At 37.3% G+C, this 16,715-nt stretch overlaps 1 protein-coding gene across 2 annotated transcripts; it reads right to left on the bottom strand.

Annotated features, from left to right (window-relative positions):
• Positions 1-1,856: 1,856 nt before the first annotated feature.
• Positions 1,857-13,904, bottom strand: LOC139711936 (BRO1 domain-containing protein BROX-like). 2 transcript variants are annotated; one of them, XM_071623781.1, is made up of 11 exons: positions 13,730-13,904; positions 12,113-12,269; positions 11,140-11,261; positions 9,595-9,693; positions 8,337-8,409; positions 7,586-7,691; positions 6,768-6,943; positions 6,148-6,229; positions 4,909-5,059; positions 3,723-3,879; positions 1,857-2,677 (listed from the first exon to the last, which is right to left on the bottom strand). In XM_071623781.1, the coding sequence occupies exons 1-11, from the start codon at positions 13,828-13,830 to the stop codon at positions 2,576-2,578; spliced, it is 1,326 nt and encodes a 441-aa protein (XP_071479882.1). In that variant the 5' UTR covers positions 13,831-13,904; the 3' UTR covers positions 1,857-2,575. The 2 variants fall into 2 exon arrangements, with proteins under 2 accessions (XP_071479882.1, XP_071479883.1); XM_071623782.1 differs by having other exon boundaries at positions 11,140-11,258.
• Positions 13,905-16,715: the final 2,811 nt, after the last annotated feature.

Genomic DNA, 16,715 nt, shown 5'->3' with positions numbered 1-16,715 from the left:
CATGTATGATCAAGATACAAAACAGTATGCATATCATATTTCGTTTTTTTTTTTTTTTTTTTTTTTTTACTAGTTCAAATGAATGACAGCATAATGCCATACAACTCAGAAGTCAAATCAGCACTAGTGTATACTTATATTATAGCATCATAAGTCATTGTACACACTTCAGTTATACCTATTCAAACTGATTTTGTTCCATGAGTGTGCCACAAGAAAATCAGTAGTGAACGTAAGAGTATCCAGGTCTTCACAATACTGACCTCTAACCTGTGGTTTATTTCAGACTATCAGAAGATTGGTGTAACATGGAACACAGTGCCATACTGTGTGGGACACACTGCGTGCAAGGAACACAATAAATGGTTCCAAGCGACAATGTGAATGGCTCATGTACAAAAATTACATTCAGAAAGGACAAATTACACTTGTACCAAATACTCTACATCCAAGTCCATGCTCATGCCAGGGTTGAATGGCACATTACAGTTATGATTACATAGGATGCCGTCTACAGCTATGCATAGATATGATAACCAAAAGCAATTGAGTTCAGCGCAAATTTGAGTCGTTCATTACATACCACACTCTGCCAAAGTCAGTAAAGTACCATTAAAATTCCATGAGCTATGCTTACATGCTGCGGAGTTACACATGGTATCTAAAATAATGCATGTAAACCTGTATTGGCAAAATCATTTGCAACTGTTAAATATGTGAAACTAAGCTGTGTCTTATAAAGGGTGTTTCATATAAACTCTTCAAAATATTTCAAAGGTATCTGTTGCAAACTCATTCACTATAGTGCAATGCCTGGTCGGGATTCACAACGGAAGTTAAAATCTCGTCCATTGATTATGCACATTTTTAATTGTGTAAACATGTGTGACACGGCACTTACATTGTATGCAAATAGACTTCCAGTCATGAACACAAGCCAACATGGGCATGTAATGTAGACTGACTTTGCACTCATTTTTCATTCAGAGAATGAATTCAAACCATGGACTTATTTTCAACTACCTGTTTAAAATCGGGTCAATGACTGCAGGCAAAAGGCTGTGAATTGTAATAAGATACCCCACTTCACAGATGTTTGGTCTTGCAAATGGTAGTGAATTATCAACAAGAAAACCAAAACACCTTCAGTATCAGTATGCACTTACAACATATTTATCAAGCATTTGATAGCAAAGGAATGCAATGAAAACATGTCACACACTTTGCTTATCAGTGCTTGTGTAATAAAAGTATGCAGTATTGTGAAGAATGTTTTGATGAGACCATTAAAATTGAGCATGCTTCTCAGTCATGCCCAATTCCTTATGCTTGAAGATCACACTCAGACACAACACAAAAATACTTATGTATGGGATCATAGATGTCTCTCCATAACTGCATCATCTTCATGGTAATGATGAAATGAATGCAATGTGAAGGACACACGAGTAGTAGAAAGTTCACTACCTCACTTGAATTAGCACAGCTGACGTTCAACACAAGTTGATGCTGCTATCAGGTAGATGATATTTGAAGAAGACAATAACAATACTACAAATAGAGGAAAACAGATCATCCTTATCAAGTTTGCTTCTGATATGCACTCAGACAATAACTTAAAGGCATAAATTACCATTTGCAGATGAAACAAAAACCCAGCATTAATGCTTTAAAATAGTTCTAAAGTATGAGTTAGGGATAGAAACAACCTCTGTGAAAATTGGAATCAGTAAAATCGATTCTAAGTATTGTTAAATGTACAAAATGTGAACAATAGTTTTGTTAAATATACAAAATGTGAACAATAGTTATAATAAAAATGTTTCCAAACTAAACCGTATACTGCTACGGTTTATTGAGAAAAATGCTCACCTCTCCTTATAACTTAGGCTTTATTGCAAAAATTTCACATGGAAGGGTGTTTTGTGGTACAACAAACCTACACATATGAATGAAAGGCGATATCTTGAACATTTTGCAAATGATTGCTCCCAAAGGTAAACTGGACCTTTAATGGCATATTGATTAAGATTTAAATAAAAACAATGAGGACTGCCACTCTGAAAGTGCAACTGGACCACAAATTCAAAATTGAAATCGCTTCAACAATGAATTTACCCTGTCAAGAAATAATTGTCTCTTAATGAACTGCCACATATATGGCAGCAATGCACTAAGCCATCGCAACTCATTTACAAACAAGATTAGCAAGAGTGGATTGGTTTTAAGTGGTCTTGAAACAAGTATATCTTTTTTGTTGTTATTTTTCAGTGGGGTACCATGTCTTTTCCTTTTTACACAGATATGAACTGGTGTCTTCTCTTATCTTAAATGCACATTACTGTGGTCTTAACTTTATACAGCAAAATCAATCAAAAAAATAATCTTATTGAAAGAAATCAACATTCCGTAAATTCTTTTCAGTAATCCAGAGTCTATATGTACAATTTTGTGGAGACTTTAAGCAAAATCTTAAAATGTCATGAGTTGGTCGATTGGAAAGCTTCTTTTCTGGAGTGTGGAGCACTCCCTGGTTAAAAGGATTCTCTAAACGGTCACCCACGGCAACGGTGTCCTATGAGACAATGCAGCCACTGCTGTTACTGGACTCCTTGTCCGTCGGATTTACAGGAACTTCCTTCACGGGCTTCGGAGTGTCGTCCTTCTCTTTCGCTCTCTGGGGGGAATGGTTGATGGAATGCAACAGCAATCACGAGAGAGAAAGAGAGAGAAACATAACCATGGTAAGCAAACTGTTTTCAGGGAAGTATACTAATAGGAACATGAATATCTGGTATACAGATATGACATTTATTTGCGCTATAACTGAATCATGTATGGTAACTGATCCGTGTTATTGTTGTATATTGCAGCGGGTTTGTCCGGCGTATGCTCCAAAGTGTCTTATTCTATCCAACAAAAGTTCAATGGTATTCCCTTTTGTCATACCAAATAAGTCTCCAATACACAAGTGACTGTCTTCAACCAATAATTTCTCAAATCATTTCTTCAGCAAACAGAGAATATTATATAATTTGCTCATAATTTTCCATCATCCTTGATTAATCAAACAGATACCAAAGAAGATATCCTCAAAATCATTATAGTCAAATTAAACACACTGTTTATGTTGTCTTTGATATACAATCAAACAAAAAGGTTGATTCTCACAAAAACCAGATCTAAAATGGGTAACTTGTGGAATGTGAACTTTTTGGTGAAATGTGCAAATGATAACATCCTTCACTTTTTTATTTTACGCAAAATTACAATTAAACATTTACCATTCTGTTCATTTGAGTTGTTCTATCAAATATAGTCAACTTGGACATATGATGTGGAAATGAACTTTAAATTAATGTAAAATAGTGTGGCTGTGGCTTACAACCCATTCTTCCTGAAGTCGGGGAAAGGGTTTATCAAAATACACAGCTGACATGCCTGCCACCAACATTGATAATGTATGTATTTCCTCCAACAATTACGATGAAAATATTTCAAAATTTCAGCCAAAAATTGATGAGCTGAAAGAAAAAAAAAAGATTATGATTTAGTGATGACGGGAAAACTAGGAACAGCTTTCCAACTGACCTGTTTTCTTAACCCATTGAGGACAAGCCCCGAGTATACTCGGGCAAGCGTCTATGGGGAAATGCGTGTTGTAGCAAAAAGCAAACCCTCCTCAACGGGTTAAAGTAAAATGATAGGATGCATATACACACCTCCTCTGGACTAGCATTGGCAACTTTGAAGCCGCTGTAGGTTTCTGCTGTCCAGTCCTCGGACTTGCTTGGCATCTCAAAATCCACGGGGCTGGCCAGACCGTACGTGGCCTTGGTGGGGAGTTCTGGCACCTCATCTGGGACCTTCTGGTAGTAGCTGGATGTGAGAATTGATGTGAGTCACTGAATGCATGGGGTCTACCTTTAAAGTTATGCATATGTCTACTTACAGTATGCACAGACCAGACTCCCATTTCACAAAGGGGTATCTGATTATTGTCATCTACAAAATAATTGCAGTTACTACAACGGTAGTGAGAAAACAGCCAATCACTTGTGAGTATTGAATTTATTGCCACAGTCATTCCAATCTTTGCTATTCAAAATAAATGCAAACTGGCCTCCATTTAGCAACCTGAAGTTGTGCTGAATTGAAATCAATATCACTGAACAAATATCACTCTCCCTGACTGGCTACATTCTACATCATCACTGCAGTAAGATTGTATGCACATATCAAGTGCTGATATTGTACATAAAAGTCTTCTCTTCATACGACAGTTTAAAAAAAAAGACAAATTGCCAATAGCTTAAATCTTTATCAAAAGGATGTGTAAACATCTGCAATAGAAAGTATATTGCATGCAATAGGCTCAATCATAGGGACGTTTTATGTCACTGACAGAAAAAAATACGGACTTTCAATTTGGTTCTTTTCCTCCAAGTCGCAAAGATTTCAATCCAGACATTTATCTCATATCACTTCTATGTGACTATTTAAAGTTGAGGGTTATAAGAAATATAAAAAAAATTGACTGAGATGGCCATCATATATCCATTTACATTAAGATAATCATATGGGCAAATATGTATCATGAGATATGAAATGCATGCATCATTTACGCAAATGAAAGATGTGGCTATAACTTACAATTGCCAAATGAGAAATGAAAGAAGTATCTTAGTTTCTCTTCCTTTAAAAAAAAAAAAAATCTTGGTGCAAAAGTGGAGTATATTTCATGACTAAGTTAATACTACTTGCATTTCAGTAACATCAAATGATGCATGGTATGAGACATCTATTGAAGAAAAAAAAAAAGCAAACCCTTGGTACAGACTCAATAAGTGGTTCATACATAATGAGATAAGAACAAGAGCACCATATTGATGGTGCTGAGGCACTCACATAAATCCATTCTCTCTCTCTACTTTCTCCAGGTTCCTCCTGATGAGTGGGCCAAGACGACGGAAGAAGGCATGCTCCTGGGGTTTCGCACTCCTCCCTGGGCCTTTGGTAGACGCGTATGTCCGTCCCAACTCCTCCGCCTTCTGGTATTCTTCAGGGAGAGAAAGCATATCACATATCTAACATCTTCTCTGTAATCTTTGTTTACTCTGTATGACAGTGAAGTGCTCTGGTGTTTTCTTCTGCTGGAAAAGCTCAACATTTATTAATCATATGCCTTGCCATGGTGAAAGAAATGCTACTGTGTTATTCCATATTTGCCAGTTTCATATCTACTCCATCAGTTCAGAGCAATGGTCTACTAGTTGCCTAGTGACAGAAAAGAGTTACAAAAAGAATGTATGAATACAATTCAAATGCCAGTGAAATGATTCATATACAAGTGTGAAGAGCAAGGGAGCAACTGATTTCCATATCTTTCTCAAAGTTATTAGACCTAAGAACGATTCACTTTCTGTGTGCTGTATGGCACACTTCCAGCAATATTCTTTTTTTTTTTTAGTCTCACTATCATCAGTAAAGATATACTGCAGACTGGTGAATATAAACTTGAAGTTATCAGCTGCATAACTGAAAATATAGTTCACTGAAGTGTTCTTCTGCCTGCAGTAGTTCATCATCCTTTTGGTGAAGATGATTTCTACTCTATTTACTCAAATACTTATACTTCCTCTTTCTCTTTCTGTTTTAATCAATAGCCCATATCCCCCCCCCCCCCCCTCAATGTATGGCATATGGTTTATTCATGTATAAGATGGGGCCCTTCATTGTGGCAAAGTCAAATGTTTATGAATAGAAAGAAGTGTGAGGTAGAAAGATGAGAAGGAATCATGATTACCAGGGATAGTACAACTCTCATGAAATAATGCATTCACATCAGATACCAAATATATGGTCATGTTAATCAGAAAACATCTGATGGCAAGCCCAAGTACTGTTAGTACAATCTTAAAGGCAATGAGGCAGAGATAAGGCACGGTCAAGTAACATGGCTGAAAACATCACTTCCATTTCAACATCCTTCATAACTACAGGCATGATCTTCCCTCCTTAGCAATTGACACCCCCCATTACACACACTCGCATATATACACTAACCCAATCCTTCCACACTACTGACAAGGTCTCCCTTCTCACACAAACTCTCAACTCCTGGTAAACATGGCAAGGCAGACTTACGTGTCTGGCTTTCCTTCGCCGACCTGACCGCAGCGCCACACTTGTCCTGGGCCAGGAGGGTCTGGGCGTGGTAGCAGTGCGCCTGCAGTTGGGGGCCAGAACACAAGACAGGTGATGACCACCACAATAAGAATTGCATGCAGGGAACATCTTAACCCTGCTATTAGAGTGATGTACAGTACTCGTTGCCGGTCTAACCCACATCTCTACAAGGTTATCTTTTACATGTGACCCTCTTTTTAACCTGTTGAAGACAAGTCCTGAGTATACTCAAGCAGGTGTCTATGGGAAATGTGTGTTGTAGCAATATCAGCTCTTCCTCAATGGGTTAATAACACAATGATTTTGTTTAGACAATTTAACATAGGTATTGCACTTTTTTTTTCTTTTCCACTTTCAAATGTATGTTCATGTAATATGTATTACATCAATTTCGTGTGATTATTGTATTTGAAAGAATTTGTGTGATATCAGAAATAAAATTAGAATAGAAATTAAATGAATTGAAAGAACGTCCTTGTTGCTTTGAAGCACACATATCTTGACAATTCTGCTGGTCTGATTTCACTCTATTCAATACAGCTAACTTGGGCATGGAGAGGATTTTCCCTTTAACTCACATACGCAAGGTAGAATGTGGCCTTCAGCTGCAGGTACTTGCGCCACTTGTTGACGAGGGTCTCTTCGACTGCCTTCAGGGAATTGTCCGCCAGTTTGAAGAGTTTTCCCGTCTCGAAGGCGAGGGACGACACCAGATTGGTGGCATGCTTCATCTCAATAGCACGGGCCACAGTGACTGGAGAGCAGAAACAGTATGCAAAGAACAGAATACGTTTCTGAGCATACAGCTTTGAAAAGATGATCCACCTCTATATGAGGTCCTTCATACCACTAAACTGAGCAATGATCATAGAACATTTTGAAGTGATGCTTAAAAATGTTACAAATTTATAGTTCCAGACATAATGAAACATCCCGTCAAACTACTTCACCAGGCTTACCCTGGCACTAATTGACAAGATTTTGCCCACTGTTCGTCACCATTGACCAAATGCATTGTTTTGATTAGCTGTGCTCCATTGTGGCCCCTGAACTTAACCCTATGACCTTTGTCCTCTGACTGCTACCCACATTTATCTATGTATGGCCATACACACCAAGTGTCATTAAGGTACTTCAACTTGGTTTGTGATTAGTAGCTCTTGTGGCATAACCGAGCAAGGTCAGTTAGATTGACTGTTTGACAACTACAAACTGACACAACTATCAAGATGATAAAGTAATGTGTAAGAAAGAGCTAAAGCTGTGCAGAAAATTGTGCATAGCAGGAAGAACAAATACTATCAATGCAACTGCTAAATTGAAAAATTGAATTCTTGAAAATAGGGCAATGAACACTGATAAATTTTTAACTACTGGGAAATATGAACCAACACACCTTCCTGTGCCTCTGCTGTACACTGTTGGATGTACGCCTTGAGAACGTTAGGGTCAAGGTCTGTGCCATCTCCAGTCCTCTCAAACAACTTTGCCGTCAGGGTCTCCTGTTTGGAAATACAATTTTGTATAGAAATCATTATAACGCACCTGAATTCTTGAATGATGATGTACATATGTTTCTATTATCACTCACAACTTGAAGTAACGAGCAGTAAATAGAATGAATTAGAACAAAAACAGTCTTGAAGTTTGTGTAGGAGAAGAAGTTACAGATTCAAAACATCAATTGACACTGCTCTTACTCTAGTAGGATTTGGATAGATGCAGAGATAAAAAAAAAAAAAAGAGGAAAGCCCTAAATGCTTGTACAGGCTAAGCGAAGGGCATAATCTTCAATTCTACCTGCTGGGGTATATCAAACTCTCATTTTGCCCAACCATGCTTCAATATCCGTAGGAGCATGTGCATTTTTCCATTTATGATTTCACAATTTCTGATATCTACACTGAACTGACAGGTTGTACTTGTAAATTTGTTTTCATGGAAGTGAGGTTCTACAATTCATCCAGTTCCCAGTAACCAGTTCTATTATTCTGGTAACTTCAAGTGACTCTTGTGGGAGACACCAAAACTCTAGTTTTGCTATTCTGGTAAAACTTCAAGTGACTTATGAGAAATACCCAAGACTATTTTCCGAACAAGTGGAGTGCCATTATCGGCAAAGTATGTTCTCCTACCGAGGTACTTACGTCAATGTACTTAAATATCCCAGCTGCTGATCGCAAGCATTTGTGAACTTCTTTGGCATCATTGTCTTCAATGCTGTAGGACATAGCAACATATCAAAGTTGAAATTTAAAAAATGAATGAATTATGATCTTTGACATAAGATCTCATAACCTTTCTTCAGTTTATTTTTGCATTGCCAAACACACAGACAAACACCAGATTCTATTAAGGTTCTAATGTCAATCTAACCTTAGTTGTGTTGACAAGAAATAACTATGTATGGATGGATTACCATTTCAGAAAACATTGCCTCAAATACTACTGTGCACACAATGAGAAACAACAGAAAGAAATAAAGCAATAATAGAATGAATACACAAACAAGAATTTAAATCAGTGATTATTGTGTCATGAACTGTAATCCCATAATGGTACCAGGACTATGATGATGATGCAAGTATTTCTCATTCCACCTCTCACCATTGCACTTGCAAATGAGAGTTTTCCACATATCAACAAGGAAAAGTAGAAATTACGCGGTGCGTAATATATGTCCCCGCCGGAAGTAGCATTTTGTAGCAAAATGAACAATATAGGTCAAAAATCAAGGTCAAAGGTCAAAGAAGTCAAAGGTCAAAATTCTGTGTAGAAGTTTTGAAGCCCTCACCTAGTGCCATCACATAAAGCAAACGGAATCGAAATCGGGTTAGAAATGGCGAAGGAGTAGCATTTTGTAGCCAATGCACAATATAGGTAAAAAGTAAAGGTCAAAGGTCAAAGAAGTCAAAGGTCAAAATTCTGTGTAGAAGTTTTGAAGCCCTCACCTAGTGCCATCACATAAAGCAAATGGAATCGAAATCGGGTTAAAATTGGCGAAGGAGTAGCATTTTGTAGCAAAATGTACAATACAGGTAAAAAATCAAGGTCAAATGTCAAAGAAGTCAAAGGTCAAAATTCTGTGTAGAAGTTTTGAAGCCCTCACCTAGTGCTATCACATAAAGCAAACGGAATCGAAATCGGGTTAGAAATGGCGAATGAGTAGCATTTTGTAGCATTTTGATCACACACGGACGCACACACACACGGACACACGGACACACGCACGGACACACGAATGGACACACACACGTATGGAGCCCGTTTCATAGTCCCCTGCTCGAACTTGTTCGGCGGGGACAAATTAGTCATAAATAAATGACACAAGTCACACAACAGCATGTTAAACTACATTAGGATGAGGTCTCATATCATGAAGTTTCCATGGTAATTTTAACTCACTCTTCCTTGGCCCCTGCCAGTGCTGCTGCATGTTTGGTGTGCCACAGGGCAATGTTGAATAGAATCATGATTTGCTCAAAGACAACGTCATACTGGGAGCTGCAAGAAGAAATGATTGAAAAATCAGCATTCAGCATCAACACTGGAAATTCATATCTATGCCTAAAGAATACTGTATACGCCGAATATTTTGCAAGGATTTTATTTCCGCGAATTTTGCGAGTCAGCTGCTATTCGCGAAATTTAAAACACGTGAAAATATTGACTCTAATGCCGATATGAATGTGACGTACGTGTATGCATTTCTCCGTTCAGGACAGCATTTCCTACATTGGTACTTAGTAAGATAGAAACAAACGTCACAAACAATTCTTTCTGTTGTGTCATCTACTGAAATGTTACATTTTACAACAACACCCCCCCCCCCCCCAAAAAAAAAAAAAAAAAAACCAAACAAACACAAACAAACAATCAAGCAAAACAAAACCCACACACCAAAAGACATAGTTAGATAATGTATTCAGATTTATGACAAAAAGAGAGATCACATCATCTTTTATTTCCATCATGAAAAAGAGTTCAATACCTAACTTTAAAAGCAAATTTGCATGTTGAACTTTTCACAGGTCTCTGTAGAGTCTTCTTCACCAAAATCACACAAATCTTTATATCAAGATAAAACAGAACAAAAGCTCTTGCAGCTTTTATCATGCATTGTGTTCTTCTTAATACGATATATGGCACAATGTGCCTGGTTGATGCGGTTTGCTGACTATTGCCAGTCACCTTGGGCAAACCACGAGGGATCAGCATTATTTGCCCATTTTTTTTATCATGCATTAACAACCATTTTAAAGAATCTACAGTGTGATAGGGTTAAAATCTCTTAAAGGACAAGTTCACCTTCATAAACATAAGGATTGAGAAAATGCAACAATATTAGTAGAACACATCAGTGAAAGTTTGAGGAAAATTGGACAATCGATGCAAAAGTTATGAATTTTTAAAATTTTTGTGTTGGAACCGCTGGATGAGGAGACTACTACAGCTTGTGAGTCATATGCGTACAACAGTATAAAGAAAATATAAAAGAAAATTCAACATATTTTCACTTTTTTCGCATAATAAAAGAGCAATTGACTTGCCTCTTTCTAAAGGCAGGGGGAATAATATTATCCATAACATTTATCGGTAACGAGTCAGGGGAATGTGTACTTTTTTCAAAAGATGGAATTTTGTGAAATTCTCTTTATATTTTCCTTATATTGTTGTACGCATGTGACATCTAAGTTATTCATACAATGCAGTAGTCTTCTCATCCAGCGGGTACTGCACAAAAACTTCAAAAATTCATAACTTTTGAACGGATTGTCTGATTTTCCTCAAACTTTCAATGATGTGTTCTACTAATATTGCTACATTCTCTCAATCCTTATGTTTATGAAGGTGAACTTGTCTTTTAATATGCCTTGATATGAAATTGTGACATTTCATGACAAGATCTGATGGCAGTGGAAAAGATACATGACTGATGCTGCTACTCACGTGTGCTTTTCCCCCAGGCTGTTGGACCACGTGAACTTGATGGCATTTCTCAGTTTGCCGTCCTGTGACCCACTGGCCACCATTTCCTGCTCTTGACCTCCTTCTCCATCACCTGACCCCTGCTGGGATATGAATCATTGAAAAAGCATGAAATCAAGAAAATGCAGCAGTTCCTATTGTGCCCGTATGGAGATGTTACACACATTTTATTGGCTAAACACGTAGGGCCTACACATAAGCCTCCATACAGTGACATGCTGGAAACATGAAATATACATGTACAGTATTTTGCCATATGATTTTCCCAAAGTGCATTTGTGCATTGTGATACCAGTGGGAAAATAAGGATAAAAAGAGCAAATATTTCACTGCCATATTTCTTGTCCAAATAACGAAGTAAACTCACTACTAAGTAATGTGTTAACAATGAAATGAAACCATGGGAAATTTGTCATAGCTGGTTAAAAAGAAAGAAGGGAATCAATCAAAGGAAAATTGACACTATGGAAAGGCTTGTGATGGACAGCTGCTTGTAAAATCAAAGAAACACCTGAATCTCTTTGGCTACATCCTTGCACCCACTGCCTTAAGCCCACCTGGTGAAGCCTAAAAAAAAAGTCTACATATAGGGATTTTGATACTATCAGAAGGAATGGGTTAGTATGAAAGTCTGATGGCATATTGCACAGTCTGCTTCTTGCAAAACCCTCAACAGGAGCATCTGCTTCCTATTTCCCCCACATATGATTTATCTCACCTGGGAAACAAAAACACTCAGAGTGCCTTCATTACATTCAATCAAAAAGTACTAATACTAGCAGAATATATCCTTTGAATGCTATGGGCACTCATCTCACTTCTAACATTTTTAATCAAATGTGTGGCAGATGAAAATACCCTTTTTTGGTTATGGGCATTGATCACTGCAAAAAAAAAAAAAATAAACATTTAACATTGAACAACACAAACTTACAGACTGTGCAGCTGGTTTTGCGTTCGGATCTGTAGTGGGCTCCACAAAGCCACGCAAAATGCCGAGGTACTTCTCTGCAGCAGCATTCAGAGCTGCTATATCTATGTTTGGGTTTGGAAGAAGAGCGAGTAGGGCTGCTCGTGCAGTCTTGGCTTCACTGTAAGATAAGTAGGGGTTAACGGAATGAGAGAGAATGAAAAACAGATTGATTAAGATAAATCTTGGTACATGGGGATTCACTCTATATATTGCTTTGTGATTGGAAGTGTATGTTTGGAAGATAATGGTTCTTATGACTACGGTACTCATTATTATGGTAATCATCAGTTATGATAATGTTTGTGAATCCAGATATGAATTGTATTAAGCCTGTGCAAATCATGATTCCCAAACTCAACTTGATTACTGCCAGACATGCATGTACTGACGTTTGTTTTGTTTGTTTTATTTTTCCATCTGAGAAGATGGCTGGATACGATAGCATATACATGTATTTAGCTGCACTAGTTCACACTGGTCTTCCATGGGGTGCAGTTGCATGTAAGGCGATACCACTTCACCAGGTTAAGCACCCTGCTCTTTGCGATGAATGATTGCAGCGAGATCTTTTACATGCACGAGCTGTGTTTCTCACACGTGGACCTTCATTTTATGTTCTGAGGGACAGAGTGTTTTGCCTCTACTTGAGGGGGTGGAATGAAATCATGACTTAACAGTTTCAATTCATATTTTGTGTTTGCAAGAGTGACACAGTCATGATAAGGATGCTACATCACATGTGGTAGGCTACTTATCTTTTAATTTACAGATTTCACATTGAGCATCACATTGCATTCACAACAAATATCAATCTACAAGCGTATCAATATATCAAATGAATAAGGAAATAATATTATTTGTTTGACTTCATCGTTTGTGATGGTTGTTTCTTTGAATAACACAATGAACTAGAAATGAAACAAATGCAGATTAATGTTCAATACATGTAATCGGATGTACACCAAAGTACAGTAGAAGCTCTACACTATAAAATAAGATATGTGCAGGAAGCTGGGAATTCTAGCCAACTTTATAAGTAAATCTTAGACCTATTATTACAAGTAACGTAACGTTGTTAATTTTTTTTTTCGTTTTCCAGTCTTGACCATTGAGACTGGATAACACTCATTAACAGATCTAGTATAAAGTCTAGAACATTATAAATGCAATAGGTTCTATTGCCAATAATTCTATTTATTATGAATGATAACTATTAGAACTCTAATGTTAGAAAATACTAGATCTAAAGATAACAGTTATATAGGTCCAAATGTGCTGGAAACATTCATAGAACAGTCTTTGCAAATTCATTATATTTATAATTAATTATCTTATTTTATATCTAAATTTTATACATTTAGATTTTACATTATAAATTTTAACCATAACAAGCGCAACTGCAAGTTAATATTTACACTAAATCTAACTAGTGAATAAAAGCCAAGGATCAATTCGAGCTCAGGGGCCCAAAAAGACTTGATGAGATAAAGAAAGCCTTACTACAACGACACGAACGCGTACGCTTGGGACTAAGCATTTTGATTGCAGTGCCCTATTCTATCGGCGCGGTGATCTTACCTGCAAATATTCCTGGCAAGAGGAGTGCTGGCTTGTTTTCCAAGATCAAAATTTACTACATTCGTAGCTTTGAGCGGATTTCTGTGGAACCAATGCGCCATTTTTATACAAAGAAGTTGAAATTACCACTTACTCCCGATCCCGTTTACGATATCAGACAGACTTCTAATTCTAAAGCTTTTCTTCCACACGAATTTCCGACATACTAGTATACAATAAACATAGACCTAGACTTTAAATCAGCACCTGCTACTATCCTCGTATATTAGCACTAAACTAATCTTGTTTAAACAAAGAATTTAATGGAGAAAACGGAGCTTGATTGTTTATTTATTTAAGATAGATCCTCCGTAGTCTAATTCTTAAATCTCTATTGTCATTACTTTTAGTGAAGTCCAGACCAATTTTGCATAGACAAGATTAACGTCTTTAAAGCTAGACTACGTAACGTATTTGTTCATCAGGAGAGGCTGACTGACAACTGTGAGGTTGACGTCATATTTATCTTCAGAAATTACGATTTTCAGTACAATGTACAGGTGAAGACACGTGAAACTTTTGTTTCGTGGCAAAATGTTTTTACTCCTAATCTTTGCTTTTTTTCTCTCGAAATTTTTAATGGTCTGAATACTCGGTCTGTTCAGCTGCGCATATTCTAAGCTGGAAAAGGTGGGATGAATTTTCACTCTACTTTATTGTATTTTCGCTTATTTCAGCTGGGTGCTGGTCGACAGACATCTAACACTAATCTATGTAATAGTATTCCAAAAATTTTGGTAGAAAAGTACTTTTGCGATTTCTTAATTTGTCTTGAAAAATGACTCGAGAATGGTAATCACATTATATAGGGACAGTTTAGCATGGACAACTCTCTTAGTCATTTCTACACTTATATTTTCCTTAATTAGATTTATTATTTCCTCTTCTCACGTACGTATTCAAATTATTTGAATATCATTTATTTCATTTCAGTTTATTTAATTTATTTCATTTTCAGCATTCGCATGTACATAATCATGCGAAATCAATGACGTTTATTTCTTATAAGAGAAAATATAGTGTGAGGAGATACGTGAATCACTTCTGTATTTAAAAAAAAGGGTTAATACCAACACATAAGCGAAGACAGAGTTCACCAAGGTACAAATAGGAGGCTGTGTTATAGGGTGTGAATAAAAAAAATGAAAAGAAAAATTGATAACGAATTAAAACTACGGCGATTGAAACTAAGAATGTAAAAGTCCTGCAATATGGAGTGATTGAGCGATCGATCGAGTGTTTTATTATCATACGAGTTCTGCTTTCCAGTATAGATCACGCTTTTTCATCACCGTAATATTATTCTCTTTCTTGTCATCCAAAGAAAGGAAAGAATGTCTTGTTTCTTTCATTATTATTGTATTCACTCGCATGTGTATTTTATATTATACTTTATGACTTTGGCTCTTAAAAGTAATTGTTAAAATAAATATAAATTGTCAAATGTTATGTATTGCTTTTTGTTGATCGAATGGAAATAATGTATGATTGAATTGAATTGAAGTGTATTTAGGTCAATAGATGTGTGTGCATGTTATATCTTGGTTCAATCGTCCACTTGACCACTGAACAACCAAGGTAAAATGCAACTCCTTTCTTGCAGTTTTCACCAACATAATGATTCGAGCATTCGTTGATAAAATCTCTTTTGAGGATGGTATACGTAGTGTCTGAAACTACGTACGCTTTTAATTATACTTTCTCCAGTATCTCAGTTTCAGACTCAGAGGAAAAAAGTTTTCAGTGCATAATTCCTACAAATGAAATGTAACTCCCTTCTCACGTTTTATTTCACCAACATAGATTCGTGCAGTTGTTGATATTTTGAGGTAGAATCGTCCGTTCAGTTCATTCAGTTTCAGTCGCAGAAGAAAAAGTTTTCCACGAGTATACTTTCTACAAGGTGAAACGCAATTGCTCACGGTTTTCACCAACACCGTGATTCGTGCAGTTGTTGGTATTTTGAGGATGATGCTCATGGCCGGCGCAGCCGTGGGGGCCGTGGGGGCTCGGGCCCCCACACTTTTTGTGCACCATACAAAGGAATACATAAGGTGTCATCACTTTGGGCCCCACACTTTTTTTATCCGGAAGTACGTAAGTGGCACTAAAATAGAAATAGATAGAGATCTTGAAGTATGGCGGCGGTAAGACCTTTTTTTTTTTTTTTTTTTCGCTTGTCAGGCGAAAGCACCCGGAAAGGGAGAGGATGAGCTGAGGACCTTTTTATTTTATTTATCTATCTTTTTTTTTTTTGCTCGTCAGGTGAAGAAACCCGGAAGTGGACGGGTAGAGATGAGCTGAGGACCTTTTTTTTTTTTTGCTTGTCAGCTGAAGAAACCCGGAAGTGGACGGGGAGAAGAGATGAGCCGACGTGTGTGTGTGTGTTTTTTTTTTTGTTTTGTTTTTGTTTTTGTTTTTTTTTTTTTTGCTTGTTAGCTCATGAAACCCGGAAGTGGGCCCCCATACTTCTGAAAACGCTGCGCCGGCCCTAGATGGTATCTGAAACTATTTTTCTCAGTTCATCTCAGTTTCAGTCGCAGATGAAAGGATTAGTTTTACTCGTCTGTCGGAGCAACGATCACCCACCGAAAACGCGACCGGGGGGGTCGGTGTTTCATAAAGCTGTTCGTAAAGTTACGAACGACTTAAGAACGACTGGTGATCAGTTCTTGTGCTGAATTATGGAAATTTTGATAAGCACATCAGTAGCACATCAGTGTCCCCAGTAAAAGGTTGATACGATGACAACTCTTGCTGGAATGACAATTGTCATGGTAACGACAAGAATCCAGCTTCCTGATTGGCTGTTGCTATTGGAAGTTGCCATTCCAGCAAAAGAGTTGACATCCTAACATCTTTTATGAAACGGGGCCCTAGAACGTGTTCCAGTCGTTCGTAACTTTACGAACAGCTTTATGAAACACCGCTGATGCTGCGCTGATCG

The sequence above is a fragment of the Diadema antillarum genome, unplaced genomic scaffold (genome assembly GCF_040938485.1).
Source record: "Diadema antillarum isolate AM-2024a unplaced genomic scaffold, OU_Dant_1.0 seq00001734_RagTag, whole genome shotgun sequence".
Taxonomy (NCBI): domain Eukaryota; kingdom Metazoa; phylum Echinodermata; class Echinoidea; order Diadematoida; family Diadematidae; genus Diadema; species Diadema antillarum.
This window is presented reverse-complemented; position numbering and strand designations above follow the sequence as displayed.